The 14898-nt window shown below is 39.4% G+C and overlaps 1 protein-coding gene across 10 annotated transcripts in view; it reads left to right on the top strand.

Moving 5' to 3' along the window:
• ACTN2 (actinin alpha 2) overlaps window positions 1–14667 on the top strand; it is a 70158-nt gene extending 55491 nt beyond the window's left edge. For 3 of the 10 annotated variants that reach the window (XM_082305686.1, XM_082305681.1, XM_082305684.1), the window contains exons 14-21: window positions 147–287; window positions 665–847; window positions 2013–2147; window positions 2634–2813; window positions 3181–3327; window positions 10809–10874; window positions 11790–11948; window positions 13321–14667. In XM_082305686.1, coding sequence (XP_082161812.1) covers window positions 147–287; window positions 665–847; window positions 2013–2147; window positions 2634–2813; window positions 3181–3327; window positions 10809–10874; window positions 11790–11948; window positions 13321–13479 — 1170 coding nt within the window. In that variant the 3' untranslated portion in view covers window positions 13480–14667. Of the gene's footprint in view, window positions 1–146; window positions 288–664; window positions 848–2012; window positions 2148–2633; window positions 2814–3180; window positions 3328–9571; window positions 9650–10808; window positions 10875–11789; window positions 11949–13320 lie in introns of all 10 variants that reach the window. The other 7 variants (XM_082305687.1, XM_082305685.1, XM_082305683.1 and 4 more) reach the window with 6 other exon arrangements.
• Window positions 14668–14898: the final 231 nt, after the last annotated feature.

Below are 14898 nucleotides of genomic sequence, written 5' to 3'. Positions count from 1 at the left end.
AGTGAGAATCCTTAAAGCAGGTGGTGAAATCATACAGTCTATTGCTTTTGAAAAGATGAGGCATGGCTCTGTGCATGGGTGGGTATGTGTATGGAGTTACGTCTTGCCCTAGTAACAAAGGAATGTACCTTTCCCAACCTGTACAGAGGACGGAGAAATTGCTCGAAACAATCGATCAGCTTCACCTGGAGTTTGCCAAAAGAGCTGCTCCTTTCAACAACTGGATGGAAGGTGCTATGGAAGACCTACAGGACATGTTTATTGTTCATAGCATAGAGGAAATTCAGGTAAATGGTTGTCTATTTTTTGGCTTACAGTCATAGGGAAAACAAGAGAGGAAGCTTTTCCTTATTGGAGAGTAGAACACATGTAAGAAAAAAACCCGTATCTGTCTTGACATTTTCTTTGTGATAGGCAATGTCTGCTCTATTATAAATGGGGAATAAATATTCCAGAGATCGTGGAAGAAGCAATGGTCCTGGTAAAGTCAATGAGGGCTGTTTCATGAATATATCTATATGTATTATTTTGTGTATCTACAGCTACATGTCGACAGGGTGTTTGAGAGGCTGAGAGAGGAGCTGTGCTTATTTACAGTAGATCTTCCAGATGTTGGAAGAAACATTAACGTTTTCATCCTTTCCCTCTCTGTTTCTGATTTTAGAGTTTAATCTCTGCACATGATCAGTTTAAAGCTACTTTGCCAGAGGCAGATGGTGAAAGACAGGCCATACTGTCAATCCAGAACGAAGTTGAAAAAGTTATTCAGAGTTACAGCATGAGAATAAGTGCAAGCAATCCTTACAGCACTGTTACTGTGGAAGAGATTCGTAGCAAGTGGGAAAAGGTAATGTATGCTAAATACATAAAAGACATTGTAACATAGTATTCTAGTTCAGGAATACTGAGAATATTCAGAGAACTTTACAATAAATCTGTAAATTATTCTGGATCATCAGATGCTAGAATGAGCTTTCTGCAGTATCTTATGCTCTCCCTTATGTTTGCTAGGCTCGCTTCACAATATCCCTTGCTCCCATCACTCAATATTACCTACATCCTTTTTGGCTTTTTGGCAGGGCAAGAGAAGCACGTGTTGGGGCTAGTGTGGAGCTGGTGGCTGACCAGCGAGTGGGCCAGGGGGTGCTGTCAAAAGAACAGAAAATTACTGTATTCTTTCTCTCAGTATAAGCAGTACTTTGTGTGTCTCTTCTACCCAGCTGCTGCTTTTCACAAATGTTGTAAAAACCTAGCATCTTTGGGACCATTAATGTTCTGTCCAATTAGATTGAAATTGGCAATTACCTTAAAAAATTGCTGGGGAGGGATTAAAGAGAGACTCCTAGAGCAATCACATAAACTTTGTTTCATTAGGAACCAAGACAGATAATATGCTGAAGGTAAATGATTGTGTAGAATGTATGAATTTACCAAATACATAAACTTACATGGACAAGAATACACCCTCAGTGGGTTATAAAAACCAAACAATAGGGACTAAATTCAGAATCTCCCAGGGCAATCCAGCAGGGTAAGCCAAAAAAAGCATTTGCAATGTATTAAAGACCTTCAGGTTTACACGATGGACAGAATGTGTCTCATGTTATCCTATTGTAATGTCTGTGCTTGAATAAAATGTTTTGCACTGACTATTCTTAGAACAATTACTTCGAGACTGAAAAATCACCCGTGTTTCAAAAGAAAAAAAAAAGTAACTGCTCTAGTAGCTGTTCAAATTAAATAATTGTCCTGAACTTTAATCCATCCAGAGCTGAGAATTTCTTTACTCTCCATGTCAGTCTCTCTGGTCAGGCTGCCCAAAACCATGTTAGCAATTTCTTATGTTAGCACAGTCTTGGTAAATAAAATAGTGATCATGTTTCTGGCTTGTCTTTCTGATATCAACCTTCAGACCAATAATAAAAATTAGTAAGTATAGACTTATTTGTATCATTTGTTTTTAAACTGTTCAATTGTGCCTGCTCACACTTAGTGCTTTCCCACTGTAACAGGTGAAGCAGCTGGTGCCTCAGAGGGATCAATCCTTGCAGGAGGAACTAGCCCGCCAGCACGCCAATGAGCGCCTGCGTCGCCAGTTTGCTGCTCAGGCCAATGTCATTGGGCCATGGATCCAGACCAAGATGGAGGTGAGTGTCAGACCCTCACACAGAAGCTGACGAACAAAGTGGTTTATAATTTTTTATCTCTGCTTTATAGACAGGACAACAGCAATCTCCGTGATAGTTCACCAGCTGTTTGATCCTGAAGTATTTAACACCTGTTAAGATGATTTTTAAAACTTTGGAAGCTTGCACAAGTGGTACCTTAGTGATGAACAGGAGATGTAGCTTTGAAAAATCAGTCACTAAACAATTACTGTTTAGCTTCTGCTTTCTGTAAAGGAAAGATACCAGGATCACTGGGGTCTCAATGCTAATTCCAGAAATACATGTGCCATATTTCTTTCGAAATGTTTTTCTACAGTAAAATTTATCGTCTCCACTGTATGAAGGTTTTATTACTATTGCTTCTTAGTATGAAAATATTACATATTTATGTGAACATTGGTCAGATTAGCAAATCTGAAGCTCAAATTTTGTGGGGCGGGGGGGTGTCTTTGTTTCTTTTGACAGGAAATTGCCCGCAGCTCTATTGAAATGACAGGGCCTTTGGAGGACCAGATGAATCAGCTGAAGCAATATGAGCACAATATAATTAATTATAAGCACAACATTGACAAACTGGAAGGAGATCATCAGCTTATACAAGAAGCCCTGGTGTTTGACAACAAGCACACCAACTATACTATGGAGGTAGCCATTTACTCCCTTTTGTACTTGCTAAGTTTATTCTGCCCTCTTCTGCCACAGAACTACCTTCCCTGATCTGAAGAGACTGCAACAGAGGATGGAATTTGGCAGATTTTCTGATAATCTCATAAAACTTGTTTTATTTTCACTTATTTTTACTTTTAGTGAAGAAGTACCCATTTAGAAACCATTTCCGTATTTTTCTGAAGGCCATTTTTATTTTTAATGATCCTTGGTCATAGCATAGAGTTAGTGGTATGGAAAAGGTATCACATAAATATTTAGAGCTGATTTTTTGCTTACTGTACTTTTCACAGTCTTAGAAGAATATATTTGATTCTTTAATAAATCAGTATTTTCTCTCTCATAGCACATCCGTGTTGGATGGGAGCTCCTACTTACCACCATTGCTCGAACTATAAATGAGGTTGAGACTCAGATCCTCACAAGAGATGCCAAGGGTATCACCCAGGAACAAATGAATGACTTCAGAGCATCATTCAATCACTTTGACAGGGTACAGTACTCCTGTTTTTTCTCAACTAGCAATGTTTATTGTTCCCAAAAGCAAGTTTCTTTTCATTCCAAATGTAAGCCTTTTAAAAAACTGCAAATGCAGTAGCAACGGGCTCTTTTTAAAACAGCAAAAAGAGCAGTTAACAAAGAATTTACAGCCTTATGAAATCATAGCATTGTACAGGTATGTTAAAGATTAATTTTTACTCTTTAAATGTAATGCAAAATTATACTTCTGCTAATATGCTTGAGTATTTGTTCAAATAACAGGCAGAACTGGTTAAATCTGTGTGTTTTGGAAAATAATGTGCCCCTTTATTTTAAGGCAGTGCATCACGTTCTATGTACTTGCCGGCAGCTTCCATCTCATTAAATTCAGCTGTAATCTGGATTACAGGTTTTTTTTCTTTTAATCACAACTTGTCCCCCTAGAAATACATTTGTAGGGAACATAGTTGGGGCACTGATAGCTGTCAGGGAAAATCCTTTATTTTTCTGGCTGTATATGGGAAATAAGAGGCTTTTTTTTCCAGTTATCTAATCATGAATGAATAAAAAAGTAGGAATGAAAATACTATTGTGAAGAAACTTAACTCACTCCTTCTGTGAGTGACGCAGTATTCATGGATAGAGGGTTAAAAAGATAGCTATTAATAGACACAATAGCAAAATACGTGCAGACAGGGATCTGACATTCCCAGTTGGAGAACAATCTGTACATGAGTTAGCTTTGCTGGCTCTGTGCTCACATGAACCCACCTTCAAAACCAAGTTCACATTTCAAATACTGAAAAAAAGATTATCATAATGCAGCACCAGGCTGTGTCCTTTTTCCCAATACAGATTCCTGTAGTTAGCAGACTGTGCTTAACCCCTGACTTATGTTCTGTTATCACACAAGTTGGCTCCTTCAAATCATTTCAGGCTATAGCAAAATGCCACTTTCTTTTCACTGACGTCCTGTCTGTCCAGCTCTACTCAAAATGGTTACCCATACCCGGACTTATACTTGATGTGCATTGGATGCTGACAGTCATAGTTTGCTAAATATTCTTTAGAATATCCTTAATTGTTCAGAAAGAAAAGCAGAATTGCCAAAACTCTGCTTTCTGAAGAAACACACAAGCACAGGAAAGGTTAGCTACACAGGAATCAGGAACAGATTTTTTGGAAAATCTTAATGTGATTCTAGTGCAGCATAATTCCTTTTTGTATTTTCTAAGGAAGCAGAAGATAACATCACAGAAGCAGACATAAATTTCCTGGGGTGGAAGGAAGTAGCATACTAAATGGCTTTCCCAATGGACTGGAGCAGATAACTGAGCAATTAGAGCTATTAAAAGCAGACAGAGTACCAGGCCTGGATAAATTACATGCCAGTATTTGAGACCCCACTAAGGGAAACCAGGGACTTTGCACAAAGATTTGACAGCTCCCTAAAGATAAGGAGGCAAGGTAACTGAATCCTAGTATATCTTACACTAGATGGCCATTTCTAGCATCCCCATATCTTTGTAGTTCACAGATGGGTTCTCTGCCACGTTCACGGCAGGGCTGGTTCAGTGGCTGAGGAGATATTATGGGCATCTCTTGGTGCCTCAGAAGGTCTTGAAGGGAGAGGCTAAATTCTACACCAACCAGCCCTATTGTTATGGATCTTTAGGCGTTGCAGATATAGTAAGACTTTGAGATACCAAAGGACACAATAGAGCAAGGTCTTAGGAAAGGTTGTATGGCCTGGAAGAGGGCGCTCGTGTCACATAGCTGCAGGCAGGTTGGAGATGAGCTGTGACATGTGCAAAGTGCAACACAGAAGTGCTTCCCAGCTCCTAGATCCTTGCCTATCCCTGGCTGTCTCCTTTCTTCAGACTGTAATGAGTCGTGGCTTCAGGCAGCGCCCCTTCTGCCTTTCTGTTGCAGGAAGCCCAAGTGGCCAGGTCAGAAGCAGAAGGAGATAGATGCTTCATCCGTTTCTATGGCCGCAACAACCTGGGCCTGGACTGCAAGTTTGGCTGCAGTCCTTACCTTCCCCCATGACAGATATAATCCAAAGGCCTTAAAAAAGAGGCCTGGAAGGATCACGTTGAGGGAAGGACCATTGTGCATATGCCCCCTTTAGTATACTTCTTCCCTTAGCATCAGACATAGGAAATTGGCCTAGGAGGACTTTTGTACTGACACAGTGCAACAATTACCTTCTTAGTAGCATAATGCAAGTTAAAGAAAGGAAGAAGGTAAAATCTAAAACCACTCAGCCATCAAGCCAGGCTTTCTGCAGGGGACAGATAGCAGAAACACTGATAAAAGAGGAGTTTATACTGATTAAATTACACTGTAATTTAATGGGCAGATGCGACTCAATCTATGCAGGCTAGAAGGAAACATTGAACAAACATGTTTGAGAGAGGCAGGCTTGTTTTTCATTGTTATATCCTTCCTTGCACACTCGAATATTTAGTGTTGGTGAATAAAGGAAACCCAGGGTGCTTCAGAGTTACTTCAGGGTACACAAAATAATGAAGACTCTAAACTTGGAATTTGGATAGAGAAGGCAGTAATGGATTCTTTTGTGGTCTTGATTACCTTAAATAGAAATGAAGATGAAACTGGATAATCTGAATGTAAGCACTAACATGAAAAATACTGGCTTTCCATGTCAGACGGAATTAGCAGTATATGTAATAATTTCGTTGCACTTAGCAGCATTTCTGAATGCCTGACATGGTTTAAAAAATACACTGAAAGAACTGGACTGCTATTCACAATGATGAAGAGCCAGAAAAGATCCCAAAATGAATGCTGTCCCTGACAAGTAGGCTTTAAATACCTAAGCACAACAGAATCACTTATGCATGCTGTAGTTCTGACTTCTGTGGCATTTCTCCAATTTAAGACATATCTTAATGTTTGACTATTAGTTTGTGTTGAGGATGTCAGTAAAGTACTAATATGCATAGTAGCTCCCTTACCCATTTCAAAGAATGTATTTTGGTGCACATAAACCTAACAACTTCTTATAGAGTGCTTCTAGAAACAACTTCCTTTGTTTATAAATCTGAGGAAGGAGCCCCTATCTTCCTCCCCAGGAAGAATATATAAAAAATAAAAATCTTACAGTTCATGATCCATTATGGAGCTTAATTCTGCAGTTGTTAATCCTTTGAAAGAGAGCTAAATAATTGTGTGAATTGTTTTAAATGGCTTCTATATCTTGAATATTTGAAAGAAAACTCGTTGGTATTTTACAAGGGGTTTTTGGGGGGGGGCTACATGACCCTGACTCTCAAACTGCAGTGAGTAAGTGGGCAGCATGCATACAAGAATTACAAGGGCAGGAAGAGTTGTGTTTCTTTCAGTGCGTCCACCAGCAGAGATGTGCTAGCACAGAAAGCTTTACAAGTCACCCTTGTTAAAGGCAAGTGGTAAATACGCCACCTGCCTTGGGGCAAGGGGGCAGCCCTCTAGGCTTTTGTGTTTCCGACAGGCACATACACACGCTGGTACCCCAGAGTTTATTCCTGAGGATGCTGCTGCTTACCCACTACTCCTTGCTGGAGGCTGTGCCTGAAGGCAGTCTAGTTGTAGGTATAAATATAAATCTTTAGCAACGCTTCCTTAATGTGACTGCATAGAGAAAAAAAGAGAAAGTGGGACACAATATCTGAATCACAGAAGCAGTTTAGAAGTGTTCAAAATGGTGCATAGCTGAATTATGGTATGCAGACAAATCGGGACACTAACACAGATATGTTGTCAGTCACTGGTTTTGAAGTCTTTTTATGCAGGGATTCCTTTTTCAGATTCAGTATATTTAGTGAATTCTTAATAAGACTGCGAAGTATGTGATAAAATATCTGCAGCTGCTCTGCATGTAATATCTTAATGGCTGTTAACATATTCTACTGTTGATTTTTGTGCAAACTACAGATTTTAAGTAGGAGCTCTGCACGCAGAACAATAGCATCATGCCAGCCTATATTTTACTAACAGCAAAACAACGGCTCCCTATTAAAGGAACCACATGATCAGGCTTATGGAGGTCAGTTAGCATTCAGGAAACTGAAGGACATATTTAAGAATGGATTACTTTGACTCAAAAGCTCACTTGTTTTATAAGGCCACATATAAATCACAAAGGGGAAGAAAAAGATTTCTGGGGACTAATAGTGAAACATGGAGGGGGATTTCAGTGTTTTACTTTGTATTGGCAGGAAAAGATGAACAAGGCAAAATTATTTATATGCTTTAAAAAACTAATTTCAGTGCTTAATGTTGATCTGCAAACAGTAAAAATAAATACAAAGAACCATTTCCCAATGAGAAAGCCTTTGCATGGGCTTGATCTATGCATTAATTGCAAAATACCATTGTATCCCATGAAACTCTGATATACTGTAAAGGCAAAGATGCCTTTTTAGGCCATATATGATGCAGATTAAAAAAATTCACTATGAGAATGTGAGAACCTGCTATAGCACACGGCACAACTACTTGGACCCTCACTGGGGAGTCCCATTTAACCAGATGACAGTTGTGAGCTCCAGCACAACCACTGCGCTCCTCTCCTAAAGAAAATGTTTTCTTGGTAGACGTGCTGGCCTCTCTCACTCCCGTCTGCCCTTTGCCACCTGCTGCACGACTACTGCTGCCATGTGCGCCTGGTTAGGGAGCTCATGCACATACTGACCGCCCACCCCCCGGTGTAGTCAGGTAGCCAATAGTCCTCTACCAACACCTAGCAGAGGAGGTGGAGGGACAGGATTTGACTCTTAGCTCCCATTTTTATACCACTTTGTTTGCAGTCACACAGTAATATCTTCGGCTTTAGAAATAAGATAAAATATGCTGACTTCACTCCTGGTGTGACCTGCCATAGCCCGTCTCCAGGATGGTTTTGGAGAGTTTCAAGCCGGCCTCGATTAACATTTTCAGAATGATAAATAAACCATTTTGAATGCTTTACAGCAGAAATTATCCTATAAAATAGAAATGTTAAAGGAAAAAACTTCACTGTGATTATGGCTTTTAACTAAATGCTGCTCCAGATTTGCAGCTTTGCTTTATCTCTTGTCATTGACTTCCCACTGTTATTTTTCATCTTCCCTTTATGGAGCTGATGGAGGCTGATGCAGAGGGAGTCAATATAATAACAGCATGATATGTCAAAAATGCATGGTGTTATGAACTTAATAAAGCACCACTTTATCCTGTTAGTATATTAAATAAACCCAGTGCATTTGTTAAAACTCCTATAATTTTAGTTATGCATAACTACATAGAAATTTTCAAAAATAAATTATTCATCCAGCAGGCAAATATGTAGCAGACAGAAAACCTTGGATCTTCTCCAAACTGTCAGTCTGTAAAATCAATAAGGGTGATAATTTTTCATCTTACAGCGTCTCTTTAATTGTATACATGTTAACTCAATCTGAAGTACACCTCTGATAGGACACATTTTGTATGAACAGGAAGAAAAAGATAAGCCAGTCTGTTTTTAAGAAGTTAGTGTGAATTTCTTGATCTGCAAAATGGAAAAAAATATTGGTTCAAAACAATGATCCAGTTTGATGTGGTGTTACTAGGAGCCATTTAACCAGGAATTCAATGGGGCTTTTTTAAAGTCAGTTTTCATGGCAAAAGTTTACTGTATAGATTGTTAAAGAAGACAGATAACTGAAAATAAGTTATGTCAGTTATAAATTTATTTTAAAATTATTGTTGTCATTTATAAATTTATTTAGACAAGAAATCAATTTTTTGTACTTCTACTCTCTTTTGAGATATGCATTTAACAGTTGTTAAGTAATATTATCAGATCAAGAGTGAAGTAACAGTAATTGAGTGGGGAAAAAATGTTGTGCCCAGGTTCAGTGATCTTTTTACTGCATCTCGCATACACCGTATGACAAGAGAAAATGAAAGAAGCAAATGGCAGTTCAATAGAATAAAAACTGCCTTATCAGCAAAAAGTCCACCTGAAGAGGAAGCACAGTTTTAATGCTGTAGTTGAAGTAAGGACCCTCTTCCACTAACAAAAAACCTAAAGCATGAAACTGCAAAAGCTGTACACTTTTTAGGTAATTCATTGCCATATGTTGACATTACGTTTTCATGAAGTTCTGTAAAAACGTGGTTATTAATACAAGAGTAGAATGTTCTTTACTAACCAACTAACCTGATCTGTGATTTTTCTTTCTTTCCTTTTTACCTTCCCAAATGCATGACCTGTGATGGGATGCTAGGATGAATCTGACAATCTACATTCTGATGAATTTAAAGCCTGCCTCATCAGTCTAGGACAGGTTGGAAGTGACCTGCAGGTAGAGGAAACTGATATTGTTCTGTTTTCAGATAGGCCAATATAATAACAGCCAAAGAGACTGTGGGTTTAAACTCCAATGTATTGGTCATAATGCTTTGAAAAGATCCTGCCTGTGGAAAGCCAACAGGATTAGATGGACTGTCAGCATCACTTGGAGCCATATTTTTCTATGCATTTTTCAAAGATTTTTCAGGTTGTTTCTTTTACTTGCTTTGAGATGTTTTATTTGGACTCTGCTAGATAGCCGTGGGGAGCTCCTATGCTTCTTGCGCTCGGACTTTTGCTAGTTTTCCTTTCCTGGAACTCAGCACGAGCTCTCTACTGCTCTCCTGATTTAGGATGACACAATGCTCTCCAAACCACTACACTGTATCACAACACAGAGGAAATGTTTATTTACCTTCTTATTATCATGCCATTTAATGTTTACTCAGCTCCGAGCCAGGAATGCCACGGATATGTTATTGCCTGGAAAATGAGCAACCTCCTTTTATACAAGGTCTTCAGCTGACCTCCTCCTAAGTCTTGCAAGTCTCATCCTTTAAGCCAGGATGCACATCTCTCTGATGTAGTTCAGGTCTTGATAGCCTGCAGTCAGAAGGCAAATCCCCGTACTTATTTCCCATGTATCAGCAGACAGCTCTCATGGTGTACCTACCTTAGCCTTGGAGTGGAGTATTTGAAATAGTCAGTGATACGCTATTTTCAGACTGTTTTTAACTATAGTTTTAGTCACTACAGCATCCCATGCAGAAGTGTTCAAAGACATTTCATATCAGGGAGGCAGCTTGAGCATCTCCTGAGTTTGACTCGTTTAGTAACAAATTTTTCTCCTTGCCCTTCTCTTTGTCTTCTCTGGTTGTGTTCTCTGTATTCTTGTCTCATTCACCTCCTCTTCTCCCTTATCTCTCCCCTGACCTTTCCTGATGTTACTTCTTGTGGTAAAAACGTTTGTTTCCTGTGTGTAATATGTTAGTTGCTTCTTCCTCCTTTAAAACTGATGATGATTCTGGTGACCTGCTTGGGCAATATCAATGAATACTGTTCATACACTGGATCCAATATGCCAATGGTCTAAACTCGTCATCTCTCTGGAAATTACCTTGGATTCTTCAAACCTTCCCTTCTGTATTCCTTACATTGTTTTTGGTCAATAGAGGAAGAATGGATTGATGGACCACGATGATTTCAGAGCTTGCTTAATTTCAATGGGTTATGACTTGGTATGAATTTTAAGAAACAATGGCAACTGATTCTGCTTACAGCTTATGACATTAACCACAGCAACACTGAAGCTTACTTAAATTGCCAGAATACTAATAATATAGTTTACACTAGAGATGCTAGTTTCTTGTTTCTTCGCTTTTTCCTCTATTTTCAAATGGTTTAAAAGGAAGTTAAAAGTAAAACTAGACACTTGAAAACCATATTCTATGGTCCACTGCATTGCTCTTTGAATTAAGGAAACTTTAAAAGTTGAAATTAACTGTTATTAAATGATTTTTTTTTTCTTTCTCCTTTTTTATCGGCATGAGGAAGAATGAGTTTGATGCTGTTTAATTCTCATAAACTAGCTTTGGATGTTGCATCTGCTTTCCTTCACTTATTTATTTTAAAAATTTCCCCCCAAATTCACCCTTTTTTAGTGGAAAAAAGGATTAGCCTTAGTTGAACTGTCCTGTATTTGGCATGAAGTTTTGAGAATTGTTTCCCTTACTTCTTAGTTCAGTCGGTCTGCAAGTACACTGCTTCTTGGGCTATTGTTTCACCTCCCTGTGCGGTACCTAAATTACAATGACTTTAGGATGGGGTGGAAAATGAAGTGTTAAATTAAAACAAGTTAAACAGGCATTGAAGGAGGGTGGAAGGGGGGAGAAGTTGCAGAAAGTTAATTGAAAGGTACATACTACGTCTTCAGGACAAAGAATACATTTTTCAAAAGCATGGAGTCCTTTTTACAAAAGATGGGTGGGCATTTAAGATCCCAGATTTCATTGATTCTGACAGTTATGTTGCTAAGTCAGGAAGATGCTTTAAAGACTTTGTAACGACTGGTCCCTACTGGTTCGTGAGAGATGCGGGCTGTTGGCAATTGATATTACAGTGACCACTTTTTTTTCTTTTGGATTCTGTGAAAGGGTGAAGCTGAGTTTGCCCGAATCATGTCTCTGGTTGACCCCAATGGGCAAGGAACCGTCACCTTCCAGTCCTTCATTGACTTCATGACCAGAGAAACGGCAGACACGGACACGGCTGAGCAAGTGATAGCTTCCTTCAGAATCCTGGCTTCAGACAAGGTCAGTCACGGTGCTGCTGGCTGTAAGGATTCAATAGCTCTCCTATTTAGCCCTTCTTTGCTGAAAGTCTTATACAAGCCTTTTAGTAATACTGAAGCTTTGGTTTCAGTTTGTAAGACTTCAGAGAAAGTACTTGCCTTTTCTTCTTGTTTGGAACCAAGACTCTTAGCTGAAATGGGTGCAGAATTCAAGGCTTGGTCTGTATCCCCACGTATCACAAAGAGCCAACATAAAATTAGACAACTTAGACAAGACTTAGACAGTTTGTCTGTCTAATAGATATATTGTACATCAGGTTATTTCCACACAACAGCCTTGATTAGCAGGGAACTCATTCTGCCTTTCATGCTGTTGTCCGGATATTTCAATGCAGAGTTTGGCCCTCTGGAACATAGCCTGGGTCAATTGCACAAGCCTGTACCTAATTGTGAGCCATGTTGTGACCTGACAGCTCATTCAACAGGGCGATGCAATGTGAGGTACCCCTGTCCTTGGAGGAGCAGGAGGAGGAGGCCTCCTCTAGTTACTGGGTACGTGGAGGAAGCTCCTGAATTTGGCATACTTTCCTTCCCACAGCCAGATCCTCTGGCGAGTAAGTGGTGTATGAAGATGAAAGGGAGGATAATGGCAACACAAGAGCTTCTGGAGGAGTCAGGGCCATAAACAGTGCTGCCAGGAAACCAATCTTGTGCTATGGAGAAAGATGAGATCACAGCAGTACCAGGTCTATTTGCCCAAGCTCGCTCTATTGATTTTCTCATTCTGGCTGTTTGTATTGATTTTGTGATCTCAGTTACTGTGGACCATATTTTGAATTCCAGACATGTTCTCAGCAGGAATTCATGTGGAAGATGAAAGCCAAGGTCTCGGGGAAAAAATGGTTTTCATTACATTGCTATTTTAAATAATGTCACATCTGTTAACAGAGGGTATCCTTCATATCATAAATGCAAACCATTAAGAGCAATAATGCATCTTTCATTACAAATATATTAGGACCTTGAAACTAACAGGATCTAACTGAAAATGTGTCTGTCCTGTCACTGCGGAAAGGGCAGTTGTGCACTTTAGAGATACTGACTACCTGTCCACGGATGAGCTGTATAAGTAGCAGCCTACCCATGGCTGCACAGTGCTCGGTAGCTAACATACACAGTCGCATATCCTGAGACTGGATTTTGACCTAATCAGTTTGTTGGTAGGATTGTCCCCTTCAGCTCATCACTAGGGGTGGAATTTACCGAGGAAAATATTTGGTCTCAGGAAAATAGGCAGGATGTCTGAGTTTATTAGTCACAGCTACAGAAAATAAATACGTTTTGTGTCTTTGAAACATACATACTGAATTTGTCAATCCTTTCCCCCCTCGCAGCCTTATATCCTGGCAGATGAGTTACGTCGAGAGCTGCCTCCTGAGCAGGCTCAGTACTGCATCAAGAGAATGCCTCCGTACACCGGCCCAGGTTCTGTTCCTGGGGCTCTGGATTACACCTCTTTTTCGTCAGCACTGTATGGAGAGAGCGACCTCTGATTCTGTAATTGGCCGTATTCATGGTAGACACTAAAAATACCCACCCGATTGCCCAGATTGCTTCTCAAAAGCTTTGACGAGCTGATTGAAAAACGAGTTTTACAAATACAGTAGGTACCGTCAGTGTAAAGTGCTAGTAACTAAAGTAACTAGTGTATATTAAAGTGTGCAGCACGCTAGATTTCTGCATTGTTGGTTTTAGGTTGTCTGTCCTGTACAATGCTAGGAAATATACAAAAAAAACCCCACAAGATATTAACTTTGGAAATATCCATTCAGAAAATAGAATGTAAAACCTAAGAACATTGAAACTCACAAAATATTTCTCCATTTTCAAAATATTTCAATGCCATATGTGCTTCTTTTATGATGTTCATAAAACTATGTTAGAAGTCATGCTTTTTTCTTTCGTAGAGCAATATTATTTTCCTCTAATGATTTCTGATTTTGTATGCTTCTACCGGTGGAATTTAATAAAATATTAAAATGCAGTTTTTCAGGGAAGAAATATATCAACCAAGTAAACTACTTAATTACGAAATAATCCAGAATGCTATGTTTTTGTCTCTTCAAGATGGTTTTCTCATATCACAAAGAATTGTAATATAGGGGGGAAAAGCTGATTCAGTTGCAGGTTTAGAGTTCTGTAAGCAGTACTTTTCTTTTAAGCCTTTTAACTTTTACAGCTGAGGGAGTACGACTTTTATAATCAGAAATAATAAGGAAGCTAATTTCATGTCAGCTGTTTTGTTTCAAAACCCTCATTCTTGTCTGTGTTGGACAGTCTTTGTTTCTCAGGATAAGACAGCCGGTCCCTTGTTGTATTAGTGGGCAACATTCGTCTCTAGCCTGCATAATGCAAAATCCCATCTGAGCAAACGTGGCGGGGTTGTCCTGCAGCTTTAACTGTTCAGTGCTCAAATTAGAGTTTGTCTTGACTTCTACTGGATCGCAGGCAGTTCTGTCTGCATTACGCTCCTGTGCGCTAGTTGTTGTACTGTTTTTTTTCCATCTTGAGAAATGATAGAGAAGTAAAAGCAGTAACTTTTTTACTTGAATCCTACCGACACTGAGGAAATGCAATGTAATCAAACACAACCATTTATGAATGGTGAAGTGAGCTGTGCAGCCCAGTGCTATTAAAGCAATGATGTGCCTATTAAATAAAGTCTGCTTTTCAAAACCTTATGCGACTCTGTCATTGGCAATCATCTAGTGGCTCTCTCTAAGAGCGGGAAATATTTCTGAACATTAAAGGAGGTTTCAGTCTGCTAAAAGTAAAGGTTCAAAAAGTATGTATGCATGTCATGCATTTCTATACACTGCGTTTGCATGAACAACAGCGCTGTGTGCTGGAGGGACAGGAATGGCCTCACGAAGTGAGGCCGAGCTCAGAATGAGCAGGACAGAGTTTCCATT

Source organism: Platalea leucorodia (genome assembly GCF_965183815.1).
Source record: "Platalea leucorodia genome assembly, chromosome: 3".
Taxonomy (NCBI): Eukaryota; Metazoa; Chordata; class Aves; order Pelecaniformes; family Threskiornithidae; genus Platalea; species Platalea leucorodia.
Note: the sequence above shows the minus strand (reverse complement) of the source record. Positions and strands in the feature narration are given on the sequence as shown.